This window comes from Maniola jurtina, chromosome 14 (genome assembly GCF_905333055.1).
Source record: "Maniola jurtina chromosome 14, ilManJurt1.1, whole genome shotgun sequence".
NCBI classification, from domain to species: domain Eukaryota; kingdom Metazoa; phylum Arthropoda; class Insecta; order Lepidoptera; family Nymphalidae; genus Maniola; species Maniola jurtina.
The window spans coordinates 1,879,513-1,894,720 of NC_060042.1; the positions used below are offsets into that span (position 1 = coordinate 1,879,513).

Genomic DNA, 15,208 nt, shown 5'->3' on the forward strand with positions numbered 1-15,208 from the left:
TATGGTGATATTTTCGTCTATTGTACAGAAGCAGTGGTTGCTTCGCGAAAGTCCTTGATATACAAGAATCAAAAGCTTAATCCGCTAAAAAAAGGCAAATCTGTATGGTACAACATGCAGCATGCGACATGCGCCACCCGCCCTCCCACTGCTAAGCGTGCAGGAAAAGCAACGTACCACCACGCAACATTCTACTTGGCGCTTGCTTGGTGGCTGGCTTTTCCTGCATGCTTAGTAGTAGGAGGGCGGGTGGTGCACAACAGTGTACTAAGTCTGAGCAAAATCAAAGTGCACTCTATGGATCTTAGCCTTAGAGTGCTAAAATTGTTTGAAAATGTCACCGTGTGCAAAGACACATGGTCAACTTAGATGGGGCATATTGTTTGGCTTAGTTATGAGTAATTTCAGGAAAAATCTTCCAAAAAACCACAAATAAGTAGGTACGTCATATTAGGTTGTAATATAGAAAAAAAATGTAGATAAAACCCTGTTAAAGTATTAGAACTAATTTATTCATACCAATATTTGATATAGATTATTAAAAACTTAACTACATAATTATTATGTAATAATTGTATAGAGTATTTTACATATTATAACTTTTAAACAATGTAGTAATTGTTGTACACTTTATAAAATATGGATTTGGAGTTTTGTATATAATAGAAAATAGATGTATATAACATATAATCATTGGAGAGCATCAGAACACCAAATTTTAAATTGTAACATAGTGAAGGTGGTTTATTCTGATAGGGAAACAGTATTTCGTACCGTATAGCTAAGCGTAAACATTTGGATAACTCACTGCAACATACTTGTACTGTGTCGAACATAATCATACCACAAACTAGTTTTGGGATATATGAAATTTCCGGTCTGAATATATTAATCATTGATTTCAGCTATGGACTATGTAATTGTTTTGGATATCCAGTAGTTTCTGATAGTTTTACAGCAGTTTCAAAGAATTGTAGTTATTGTAAATGAACAAAATCTAACAGTCAAAATAAAATACAGGCAAAAACCCTTCGTAACATTGCTATATCTTACCAATTTAATACTTAATTAATATATAGTTCAGTAATGGTTTTGGATATGAGCTTCATAATATCCTTGCTACAAAGACCCATATAGGTTTTGTAGTGTTATTCTGCTGTTAATCTGAAAGTACCTTAGTACTTTTATACTGGAATTCATAGTCAAGATGGGGGCATCTTTAGGGGACCATTCAGACATGTGTCATAGTCAACCTTTATATGTTGCATGAAGGTTGTACATGACACGTCTGAATGGTTGCCTAAAGAAGCGTCTATCTTAATTATGAATTCCAGACCTCAAATCTTTAAATGTCTTGTGTTATGAGTATGTTCTGCCTATGCTGTGTGATGCAGTGAGACCCATTTAAAAGTGTATGTATGATACAAGCCTTATGAAGAAAAAAAAATCTATGAAAAGAACTTACATAGATAATGTAATTTGCATAATAGACATTTGTATGCAATATGTAAAATATATTGTCGCAGGCGATAAATAATAAACTTGGGCTATGTTCTCTTAACGATTCTCTTTTTAATATTATGACCTGAAAATATTGTTCACAATCCGTAAATAGTTATTTCTATAAATAAAAAATCGGACAGGTGCGAGCCAGACTCGCACGAAGGGTTCCGCACTTTTTTAAAATTTTCATGGCGGCCATTTTGAAATTTTTATAACTTGTTTTTATGGCATCAGAAATACACATTCTGTGAAAATTTCAACTCTTGCGCCGTCTGAATCCAGCGGTTCCCTGCGACTCGTTTGATGTCGTCTGCCCACCTAGTGGAAGGGTTCACGATATACAGCCGCTGACAGACAGACGGATGGATGGATTAGTAATAGGGTCCCGTTGGCACTCTTCGGATATGGAACCCTAAAAATCAATTACATATATTTGCAGTAAATAGCTAAATTATTATGACAAATTACTAAAACTGTTATATATTGGCCCAAAAATGGGCAATATAAGATGCATAATATTGCTGATGAATATAGCAATAAAGAAAAGTTGCCTACACAATTGCATCTCGAAATTATTATAAGGTTGCCTGGCTAGGTACCTAAGTCTGTTACGGCAAGAAAATTGAATATCTTGAAACAATGCTATCTGTATTGTGCTGTGTGTGTGTGTAACATCTGTGAACCCTGAGGGACAACGCAAACTGACGGAAGTGGAATAGAGCAGTCTTTTTGATAACAACTTTAACTGTCTGTCATTGTAAATCTTTAAATAAATCTTTTTTAACTTAACAAAATATAGTGTTTACAAGCTTTAGTGTGAGGCCATGCCTCCTGGTGAAGTGATAACTGTTTCAGGAGGCATTTGTGTACTTGTACATATATTGTGTACTTTTAAGGTATCCATGGGTATCGGCATCATCACCTTAACCAACCGATAAGTTTCTTGTATGTACATACATCCACTGGCCACGGTCTTGCGCCGCCTGAATCCAGCGGCGCTCTACGATTCTGATGTCTTTCTACCTAGTAGGGGTTCTTCCAACACTGATTTCCGATGCGAGGTCTCCATTCCAGCACCTTGGGACCCCAACGTATATCGGTTTTTCGGTAATAAAAACCCGAGAGTACGCGCGTCGCCATCGCCGCTTCGCCAAAGTAAATAAAGTTTAGTTAGAGTTGTTATCAATAGATTCTGCCGGTGTGCGTTGCTCCTAAAGGTCTGTAATTGTTTCGTTGCCATTTTAAATTGAGGACTAGTCGTAATTACGTATTGATAAACTGGAACATTGTACATGCTTTGTTTAGTTTAAACATCAGAAGTGTAAACCTGAGTATAGTCGCGACAGGTCGAGATGGCAACCGGGGTATGAGTCGCGGGATGCCCCGCACACACGTACGTCACCTGCAACGGGCTAGTTCGTCGTATACTATAGGTATATCAAAATGGTAAAATAAATAATTTATACCATCCGTCTATATTACGTTTTTCGTGGCTCATGGATATTTTACATTTTTATGGGTTTTTTTCTATTTCGAATTGTGATAATCTGTTAAATCCACGCTATTCACGCTAATAATAATAAGTGATTTACACATTTTTAAACTTTTTAATCTATATTTTACTTGTTCTATAATTTATTCTCTTATCTTTTCAACCTGTTTTATTAAAAAAAAAAAACATTGAGTTCACGAAAATGGCGACTACTTATGGTAGTGGAGACCCATGTTTATATTGGATAAAACGGACGCTGGATTCTTAGAAACTGAATAAAAAATTTACTTATATCATTCATCTTTTTTTATTTTATTTTTTACCAAAAGTGACCGATTATACCTACCATCACCACTTTTTCTATTGAATTATGAGCTTTGCAAACGTTTACATAGAATATCGTTCTAATAATATACTCACTCGCATTTGAGTAAAATGGCATTTATGGCCTATGATTTCACAAAAAAGCTTTCCGTAGGAAACCACCCACATTAATATTTCACAGCGTTCGCAAGCATACACAGTTTATTCCAACGCTTCTTCTGCTTGAGATATTTTGGCTTGCTCTAGTGAAAGAAGCTCCGGGATAAACAGCTCTTAGTTATAGCATGTGATGCGTGGGACAATTTAAAAAATTAACGTTTTTTTTTTCTTTCATTCTTTCGCGGCGCGATTACGTTCGAAAATCAAAATTTTTCATATCATGAACTCGCTTTTTAACGTTTTAACGTGTTTGCAAAACTCGTAAACCATTTCACGAAAAATAATTCGTACCTAATAGATAGGTACATCATAGTTTATTAAATAAACAAAGCTATAAAAATAGCACTGGATAGCGTAAAAAGTGAATTTATTATCTAAGATCTAAGAACATAGAAAAAAATTAAATAAATTATTATTATCTGTAATGTATCTTAATTCCAGTGAATAGCAAAATAGACTGTATTTAGAGAATATTAAGGTACAAATTTACAGTAGGGGAAGATCAGGCCAGTTTAGCGTTTTTAAAAAAACCATTTGAAAAAGTTAAATCTATGAACATCCCAAAGCCTTGTATAAATGGTGTAAGATTTTTTTAATTATTATACTTACGGCGAAATAACTACTTTTTATTAAGTATGTAATTGTTATAAATTATATTTATCATGACATTATAAGCAAATTGAAATACAACATGTTTAAAATGATAATGGTAACTTTTATTTTTCATATTTACAAGTGTTGTGTGTTGTTTTTAATTAATTACCTTCTACAAAACGTTTTTATTTGTCTGTCACAGTTCTTGCAATTCATTAGCGCACGTGAACTTTACAGTCCGACAAGGCTCTTTTGGCACTTGAGTGAGGGCGCTGTTGTAGCTTTATGCCGACACAGCGAACTATCAACTAGTGCACTTCTCACGCGTGGCCAAAATAGCCTTGTCGGACTGTACTTGTGGTACCTCGTATATTTAAACGGCCGCGACACCTCAAATAACTTTTATATGAGGAATAAAGGTTTGACGGTTTTTGTATAGGAAATCTGTCAATACGTTAAATTCCTCAGATAAAAGTTATTTGACGGTTGAAAAATCGGCCCTTAGTCAGCTAAGAAAAGCTAAAGTAGGTATAGATGGAAGTTATGTGTGTTTCGCCACGTTACTTAGGTATATATAACTATAATGTTATACTTAATCTATAACGAAACACCATTTTTATAGACATTTCTGTATAACTATTTCACCAATATGCATGGAACAATCATAAAAGGAACAAGTCGCAACAATGGACTTGTCATCAGAATCGACAGTGGACTTGTCAGACTCGGCAGTGGCCTTGTCATCAGACTCCGCAGTGGACTTGCCATCAGACTCAGCAGTGGACTTGCCATTAGACTCAGGAGTGTCATCAGACTCTACAGTGGACTTGGCATCAAACTGCCAGTCGGCGCCGTACGCGATGCTCTCATGCTCCACATACTCGCACATGACCGCGACCTCGTCTGTCACGCGTAGCACACGAAACCCGCCGTACATGCAGGCCGCTAAAACGACGCTCGTATTGGAAGGATGCCACTTTAAACGCCACACGCCACCGTTCACATCCGTTTCCGTGATACAGCGTTTTAGACTCCTCGCGTCCCAGAGACGGACTTTTTCGTCGTAACTGAAATAAAAGTTAAAAAAAATAAGTATATAGGTACCAGACTTAAAAACTTTTTTGTTTTGGGAGCGACCTGTTTCGTTAAAAGCCCATTCTCCATACATACTAATATTATAAATGCGAAAGTACATCTATATATCTGTCTGTCTGTCGGCTAGCTTTTCACTGCCCTTTACAATTAAAAAAATATGTCTAAAATAAATGTAATTTTAATGTGTAATGGACTTGGCTGAGCAGCATATGTGCGAGAGAGAAGGGAACTTAGCTAATTACAGCGCCTTATACTGCGATAAACGAATTTTGCCGATACGACTTATAGGGTAGGTATTTAGTAGGTACATACTGTACGTAATAAGTGTGAGATGTAAGTTAAATGTAAGTAGGTATAGTAACCTGCCAGTCAGGAGCTGGTGTTCCACGTGGATTTGACTCCGGATGGCCGTGACGCCGGCCTCGTGGCTGCGGTTGGTGGCAGTCGGGACATCGGCCACTCTCACGTCGTAGCTCTTGAACATGCAGTCATCACCACCTGAACATTACGAAGGGGTTTGAATATTTTAGTATGGAGCCTTGCCTGCCTACTGTCCGCCATTTTATTTTTTTCAAAATGGCGGCCACGCACTAAACCTACATAAATATAATCAAGTACTGTATAAGATAAAATCTTTTAGTGTCAAGTTTACGAGATTTTATAAGCTATCAAAGATGTAGGTACCTACCTGGTGGCTAGACTGATGACATTTTTCGTACCTATATACCTATCTCGTAAACTCACGTGCACTTGCCTTAAAACCCAGTAAGAAGGTAAACCTATATCTATCTATTATATCTACAAAAAGGATATACATTTACTCTTTGAAAAGGATACTGTTGCAGATTAAGTTCCTACTTAAGTAATACTCTATCAGCGGAAAGAAGTTACTATTGCGCTCTCTCTGTTACGCAATCCCATACAAATGATAGAGACAATAAAATAACTTAAAAATTACTTCTTTCCATAGATAGAGTATAGGTAGAGTTAATTCAGAAGTACCTAACGTTAGGTTTTGATTTAATTATTAAACAAGTGTAAATTAAAATTTTTAAAACACCCCCGACAAGTGAAGGTTACAGAAACTAGAAAAAAGCTGATAACTTTCAAACGGCTGAACCGATTTTCTTGGATGATAGCTAAGAACACTCTCGATCAAGCCACCTTTCAAACAAAAAAAAAAAAAACTAAATTAAAATCGGTTCATTCATTTAGGCGCTACCATGCCACAGACAGATACACAGATACACACGTCAAACTTATAACACCCTATAACACCCCTCTTTTTTGGTCGGGGGCTAAAAAAGTAGGTAGCAAAAATTACCTGAATAAAATACATCAGGGTTCCAGTAATTAAACGCCGCAATCCAAGCTTCGAACGAGTGACCCAGCCAGTATCCCATCTTCTCCAAAGATCTCCCAAATATCCGAAAAACGGTTACAGCACCCGACGAATCACTGACGACCAAACTTGGCTGTGCAGTAGACGTTTTATTACTCGACCAATCAACTGACAGAGCCAATACGTTCCCACAAATAGCGTCCTCTATCCATAATTCCAATTTTAAAGTTCCATTTTCATCCAACAACCGATACAGTTGTATGTACCCGTCAGAAGTGACTACTGCTAATACAGGGTGTCCTTGGATTTTATGATAGCACCATTTCATGTCTAGTATTCCGGCTGTATCTATGGTTTGGGTTGGAGATATTTCTGTGGTAATTTTGTTGAGTAGGAATAAGTAGATTCTGCCTAGACGCTTCTGCTTGGGCTGATCTGCATCTTTCGTTTCTAAAAATAAAAAAATATTTTTTTTATTCGATTATGTTGAAGTAACGGTGAAGGAAGACATTGAAATCTGCATGCCTGGAGAGTTCTCAAAGGAGCCTGAAGTCTGCCAATTCTCACTTGGCCAGTGCGGTGGTGGCCTAAATTCTTTTGGCCATCGATTGGCTGAGATGATGATAAAGTTAGTCCTTGGATAGAATCTCACCTCCCCACCAGACCAGACCTAGTTAAAACTGTTTAGAAATTATCTGAAATGGCTCCTGCCGGGAATCAAATCTGGGAGCTCCTAAACTTGCAAGTTACCTTGATCACTCTTGTCCAGTTGATAAGTCCCACACACGAGCACGTGCCGCCAAGGTTCCACGGGACACCACTCCACGGAGTCCGCGCTGTATCCCGTCTGCCATTTACACTTCGTATTCCACATTGCCGCCATCTACGAGCTAGTAAAGAAGACTTGCAAATTACCTTGATCACTCTTGTCCAGTTGATAAGTCCCACACACGAGCACGTGCTGACAAGGTTCCACGGGACACCACTCCACGGAGTCCACGCTGTATCCCGTCTGCCATTTACACTTCGTATTCCATGTTACCGCCATCAATGAGCCACTAAAGAAGATTTTCAGGTTACCTTGATCACTCTTGTCCAGTTGATAAGTCCCACACACGAGCACGTGCCGCCAAGGTTCCACGGGACACCACTCCACGGAGTCCGCGCTGTAACCCGTCTGCCATTTACACTTCGTATTCCACGTTGCCGCCATTAATGAGCCACTAAAAAAGAGAGCAGATAAATAGATGCTAGAAAAATTACAATTCCTGATAACTGCTTATTGCTGGAAGAACCGCGAGCGTAACTATTGTATATGGTATAGGTGCCTACCTACTAGGTAAACGGAAAGGTAATAATTAATAGTAATAAGTAGGTAAGTATAAACGGAAAAATATTGTTTTAACTAAGAAACTGATGTATTATATTTTGTAACTTGTTATGCACTGCTTGTTATTTATGAAGCAAGCAATATAATTAATTAGATTAGTAATTAGTAGATAGGCTATTTGTAATATCCAAGTGCCTAAACAATATTTGGTTCAGCTTAAAAACGAACCTGATACGGTGTCATTTTAAAAGAGAAAGAAATACCTAATGCATACCTACCTGCCTATTTTAGGTACCTAGGTAGGTACACTAAAAATATTAGACTGCAAAATATGGAGACTAAGTATAGGTATTTTAAGCAATGAAACTGTCACACTCCTTCTAAGTTAGCCCGCTTCCATCTTAGACTGCATCATCACTTACCACCAGGTGGATCACAGTCAAGGACTAACTTATGTCGGAATAAAAAAAAACGCTTTATCAATGTACGTTGTGGTCCTTCGAACCGGATTTCAAAGTGAATGGAAGGTACCTACCTATATTTACTCATTTTGGAGTTTAGGAATAATGGGCCAACACACATTCCACATTATTTTCTAACAATTATTATGTTTTTAACATTAGAACATCTGATACGAATGTTAAAATAATTCTGAGCGCTATAAAAATATTAAAAATTCAATTCCTGATGTAGTATGCTGAACTCCCTAAGTTTGAACTTTCACAAATTATTTCGTATTGATGTTATAAGTAGGTAAGTAGGAATTAAGTTAGTATATCATTTATATTGGTAGTTAACACATACCTACTCGTAATATGGGTTTTTTACCTAATTTCTTCAAATATAAGGTCGTTATTTGTTTGAAAATATTTATTATTTATGTATTGAAATACTACCTACTTAACCATAGATATGTACTTAACTAACTTCAGATTAAATAAAAGGGAGCCTTCTAACTTATATTTTTCCTTGTAGGTCAAATACATATAATTTTTATATCCTTAGAAAAAATTGCAGGTTCATACGCCAAATCCCAGATAGGTTTTTATTTAGAGTCTAATATAATGGAAGGAAAATCAATGTTTTTCAAATAAAACTACATTCACTAATTTAAATCCATTTATTTATTTAATAATAATTAATAAAAATAAGTCCATACGGGAATAATAATAATAAATACGGTATACTGTCGCGTACATGCGATTAATTCAACATATATAACTATATCGTTTCACATTTTAACACACAATACTAATAATAATATGCTAAAATTTGTACTGTCTTATGGTTCATCACTTACGAATTACAAGGATTAAAACAATACTAGGATAAAATTAACTGTTTCAAAAACTCGATTGTAGTTTTTACGCGAAAACTCTACACTGGACTCTAGAGATTGCAATTGCCTGTCAATTTAAGGTATCGGTCCACTGAAGCGCAGCGGAGCGGAGTTGTGTTCTGCAGACCAATTAGATTATTAAAAGACTTACTAACCCACCCCAACTTGGCTCGGTCAGTTCTTGATTCATTTCATAAAGCGAAAGTTATCATCATTTCATAATTGGATAATACTCATGCATATCGCCATAGGCGACAGCATACAGATTAGTGACAGTTAAGACCGAACCATTACCACTAGTGGTTTAATGTGTTTAGATAGATACCTACACAGACTCCCAAATATAACACCTAGTTAGTTATATATTTTCTATGTCGTAGGAATTTCGAAAAATACAGCTTTATTTTTAGGTTACATTATAAAGAGCACCACTGTGCAATTTCCAGTTTTCTAGGTTCAAGGCTTTGGACTGGGCGTTAATGAGTTACTCAGCAACTTCTATATGAAGTGACTCATCTCTCAAAAATCTGATTGGTCGAATAATCACATCTGCACTCCGCTCCGTTTCAGTTAATAGACATATTGACTGCCCTGCCCACTGGACTTGATTTTCTGGAATTCTCTTAGTGGCGATCTACTTTACAGAGAAAAACCTACATGTAAAGTCTCGGATTAGTCAGGCAGTTCATCCTTTTAGGGTGCGTTTCCAATAAAGCGGAGAGGTGCAAAGACATGTTTTCAATCAACCAGATTAATTATGTATTGATAATTTTATCGCGTCGTCTAACAGTAACCTGATTGATCTATTAAAAACGTCTCCGCTCCGCTCCGCCTCAGTGGAAACGCACCTCTATAAAGGCATTTTCTTATTAATATCTCCGGTGAAGAGTTTTCATATAATTGCTAAATAACGAGATTTCTAATTATAATAAAAATTCAAATGGTTTCCTTGAAAAATAATACATCATGAAAGTAAAATATGACAATTTTGATTTAAAATAATGCATGATAGATAGAAAAGAATTCAATATGTAATATAAAAATTTGAAAATGGACTTTTAAAGATATTTTAACAGGGCTCTCTCCGTCACTCGTTTCCACTCGTTTCATACAATCGTAGTTCCAATTTCATTTGAATATTAAGCAACCTAAGTCCATGAAATTTTGCAGACATATTTTAGAAACTAATATCTGTGTCTGTGGTGTTTTAGATTTTTCTAAAAATATGTAGTTTTAAAATTACAGGGGCTCCAAGATTTGTATGAAAATTTTAAGACCGCGTAACTTTGAAACCGAATATTTTAACAGAAATCTGGAAAACCACAGACATAGATATTAGTTTCTAGAATATGTTTGCAAAATTTCATGGACTTTGGTTGCTTAATATTCAAATGAAATTGGAACTACGATTGTATGAAACGAGTGGAAACGAGTGACGGAGAGAGCCCTCTTAAGTAATAAGTAACTGTATGTAAGAAGTAGGTAAGTACGGTATTAGTTAATGGTAACTTATCTTTATATATTAAAATCTATTTCGTAATTTTTTTCTTATACCTAGTTACTCGCTATCAAGTATACATCAACGGCAGTTGGACCAAACTTCGACTTTCGCTTGATTTTATATGACATATATTTTTAACATAGGGACAACATAGTAAAGTGACTTTCTGGATTATTTAACTGTGATTTTGTACTGATTAATTGAATCTTAAGGCCGATCCACACCTGCGCAGTTACAGGTGCAGCAGAATATTGGCAGATTATAGATAGATTGATTAATTAATAAAAAATTATTAAGTAGAATATCTAATGACGTCACATATTCTTGAACTTGGCACGCTTAAATTAAGCATACAGTAGAAACATTAAGTATTTAAGCTTGAGTTTCAATGCAATATTAAAATCGACTGAAAACTGTGTAGTACTACCACTTTTATAAGTCGCATCGGCAAAATTTGTGTGAGCAGAAAAGCGCAGCCTAACGCTGACTAAAATCAAATGGACATCATTGAAAAACAGACCTTATTTCTTGTCGTTAAGATTTTTAACACTATAACAACAGAAACTTGTGCTAACAAGCTCAAACATGGCGCGTAGGCAACAACCAGTAGCGGACGGACGCGCGCTTGGCTGAGATATTTTCGCGCCATTCAAAAATGATATTTCTGCTCAGGTACATCGGCTTACTTATAAAAGTGGTAGTACTGCACTAAAATGCAAAATCACTTGCATGTATGTCCCTTTAACAATTTTCAACCTCCAAAACCTGAAATCCCTGAACTTTGACTTGAGTAAGGTGGATTAGCTTTACTAAAACTAAAACATTATGTACAACTTAATTACAAACATAAGAACTACCAAAAAAAATGAATGAGCACATTTCTCTTAAAACTATAATATTCTAAATTGAGGTCACGCACAAGGCTAAAAACATTTAAGTTTTATATTAATTCCATAGACAGGGTATTTTTCTGTATAAATATTCAAATTAATGTAAATGGCATTAACTGTAATAAAATTATTATCCATGGAATATTTTGCTAATTCTGATTATAGGTATACAGTGTTTTTTTTTAACTGGGACAGTATGGAAAAATCCAAAACTATAGGAGATACAGGAAAACAGTCTTAGGAACATTTGGCCAACTTCTGCTGTTCCGATTTTTCTTTCCATACAATGAAATGATCCTTACATGAGTCGATCAGCATTAAAAAATATTTTTATCAATTTCATTGATTTTTATGGCCAACTTACGCTTGACCAAAAAATTGACTATGCCAAAATTGTTTTACCAAAAAAAACCTACAGGTTCCTAAGACAGTTTCCCTGTATTTCATATAGTTTTGGATTTCCCCTTACTCTGTCCCAGTTAAAAAAAAAAAAACACTATATACTGTTTCACTGATACGGCTGGTGAGGTAGAAATGGGTTGAGAGAGAGTGGCGACGCTGGACCTAACGTGGACGTCATGTACTACGTCAACTTTGCGAGGCCCCTTTTATTTCTCAGTCAAACGGAAAACGTTGAATTGAATGAGTCAGTTCTTGAGTTTGGGAGCACCCAATAGCCAAACACAGGATTTATTATTATCTAAATTTCAGTGTTGCCAGACGACTTTGCAACTCTGGACTCTGGTTATGAATAAATAAACTTTTAATAACTTTTAAAAAACGCACTGTACCCCACGAGTCATCTCAGTCAAGCATTACAATATAATTAGGTAGGTATTCTATTAGACTCTTCTACCTTGGTCTCTACATGTAACCAATGCATACAAAATCAGTCACATATTATAGCAGGCATGCAAGATGCCTGAAATTTTTTGTTTTCAAATTAACAAAACGAGAGGGAGATAGCACATTTTGTAAATGTGTGATAAGGACAAACCAATTTTTTGCTATTGAAATTCAGGCTGACCACATACAGAAATTGTCAGAAAAAATTCTGATTCGCATCGAAAGACGTCAGATGTCTGATTCTGAAGTTTACAGAAAGTTTTCTGACAGATGATTTCGGATGGTCTAACACCTGATATCCACCAAAGGGATGGATGGGCTGAGATGTGTTTAAGCTTAACATATCAAACAAATTATTATTATTGATACATGATTTTTTCCATATACATAGATGATGTGAAAAATAATAATCTCTTCATTAGTTTGATGGATAACAGTTCTAATAATGAATCCATTGCTATGCTAGTATTGCATGATAATATTTTTTTATGAATAGTAAAGAACAGTTATACCCTGCCATAAACAAACAGCCACAATAATATCAGACCAGAGATAATATCACTATGAAGGATTTTGTCATTGTTTTATTGTGCACAGATTATACTAACAACTATGTATAATATTCCCACTGTTTTTAATATTTTAATGTTGCTCTTAAATATACCTACAACACTGTCCATTAAAAAGTTTAAAAATATTAATATTTTTTTTGCATTTGAGGTAGATGTTCACAATAAATGTTGCGATCACAGCCTGCGGTTTGATCAGGACACTCACTATACAATGTGTAGCAACTAGCAATATGACATGGCTACTAAAGTTTACATTTCAGTTAAGTTCTTGGGCTCCTTTAAGATTTTGGATCATCATAGAAGTTAAGTCTGCAGCAAAGGTGTTAGAAGGATGGAAGAGGACCATAAACACTGACAAGAGTTGGAGGAGATTGTTGCCAACTTTTAACTAATTTCAACAGCTTTCATTCAGTTTTTGTTGCATAAGTAATTTTTTTTCATGTTATTACACTGTTTTGATAAAGATGGTCACATTAATTTTTTTCCACAATGCTACGCATGTGTTTCAAGTGTGAATTTTAAGTTCCTTCACTACATTTATGGCAATCATCTAAAATGACTACAATATACAAAAACCGAAACTTTTATCCATGTCATATTGTTTAAAAATGGTTTTTATTCATGTAATGCTTATTATATATTTGCTAAAATTACATAATATACTGTTGACAACTGTATGGATTCACAACTGCCAAATTTTCCTTATCTAAAAACTTTAATACTAATAAAAATATGCAAGAGTTAAGATAATAAGGTATACTTTGTAAAGCGGATAGTTGTCTCTTTGGGGACCTGAATAAAATCTTTATCTATAACAAAATATGACCCAAAATAGTAGGTAAATATTACAATTTTTAACTCAAAAGTGTGTCACACAAAATTGTTCATAAATTTAATGTCTAAGTACCCTGAATTATATATTTGACTTTATTCTAGTATTTCACTTAAGTGTTATAAAAATTAGAATATTATTATTTCACTAAAACATCTTTTAAAAATTTGTTAACCAGTTTACAGTAAACAGATACAATTAAATTATTACTTTTAAATGTGGCCTGGTTTTATGACAAGACACCTCATTCCAAAAATTATGAGCTTATCAAGACTGAGGTATCTAAAATTGACTGGGACACATAGCTACGGGAAACTACTGTCTTGCAGACCTTTCTGTCTCTATGAGACACTCTCTGACCAGAATGCGAGCGTGGACAATGCCACGTTTGAGTCTCTCAGCCGAGCTGCGACTTCCTGAGTAGCTGGGTCGCACTTCCTTACCCATCTCTTCAATGACAGCTAGCAGTTGAGCATACTTCGACATACCGTTATCCTTGTCTTTGCCGATCGAAGACGGAGACGACGCAGGTACTGTCGAGATAGTAGCATGGCTGTTGCCACTTATAGATAAATCCTTGTGAGTACTCTTCCCACTCATAGGAATCGCAGTTACGGTCACATCACTCAACTTTGACTCGACCGCCTGAATATCCATCGCCTCCATATCACTGTAAAGAGAACAGTGTTATCGTAAAAAAAACAAACTGAATTAACAGACCAAATGAGTGAAACTTACCGAAATAAATAAAAACTAAACGTCAATTGTGAAATTCACATAAATTATCGCGCCGCACGCCCAAATGAAACGAATAAAGACAATAATACGATAAAATTATAGTCAATTTAGGACATACCCAACACGATCACGTCAGTTTCTTCAAGAGCACTAGTATTGCGATAACGATGCACTCAAAACAGATGAAGCTGAACAAATGTTGGAATGTATCAATTTTATCGTAAATGCAAATGAATTTCATAAATAAAACCCGTATTTTCCAAAACAAGATCGAAATTACCACATTGACACAACAAGATACATAGCCATAGACATCATAGAGCAGGATTGGCCATAGACAATGAGATAGTGTCATGGATGAAGGATTATAATAGCTTTATGGATAGTGTTTCCATTGGGGAAAATCTGGGAAAATCAAGAAGGTCAACGATTACCATTATCATTTGCCACTTGGCGTCAATAAAATAATGATACCTAAATTTCAGTATTTTTATTTATAACTTGTTTAATGACATTTTTTAATAAATTTTATTTGTTTTATACATAGACATACAATTTTCGCTTTCTTTGTTTGGTCTTTGGTTTTATATGTATCTGTACGTAAAATGTAAAAATATCAAAAATAAAAAAATGGCGTTATCGGTGAAATGA

At 35.3% G+C, this 15,208-nt stretch overlaps 1 protein-coding gene across 2 annotated transcripts; it reads right to left on the bottom strand.

Annotated features, from left to right (window-relative positions):
* Positions 1-3,177: 3,177 nt before the first annotated feature.
* LOC123871616 (diphthine methyltransferase) lies at positions 3,178-14,871 on the bottom strand. 2 transcript variants are annotated; one of them, XM_045915527.1, is made up of 6 exons: positions 14,676-14,871; positions 14,298-14,489; positions 7,590-7,732; positions 6,492-6,950; positions 5,530-5,665; positions 3,178-5,139 (listed from the first exon to the last, which is right to left on the bottom strand). In XM_045915527.1, the coding sequence occupies exons 2-6, from the start codon at positions 14,483-14,485 to the stop codon at positions 4,689-4,691; spliced, it is 1,377 nt and encodes a 458-aa protein (XP_045771483.1). In that variant the 5' UTR covers positions 14,486-14,489; positions 14,676-14,871; the 3' UTR covers positions 3,178-4,688. The 2 variants fall into 2 exon arrangements, with proteins under 2 accessions (XP_045771483.1, XP_045771482.1); XM_045915526.1 differs by lacking the exons at positions 7,590-7,732; positions 14,298-14,489; positions 14,676-14,871 and adding an exon at positions 7,260-7,386 and having other exon boundaries at positions 3,178-4,839; positions 4,909-5,139; positions 6,492-6,959.
* Positions 14,872-15,208: the final 337 nt, after the last annotated feature.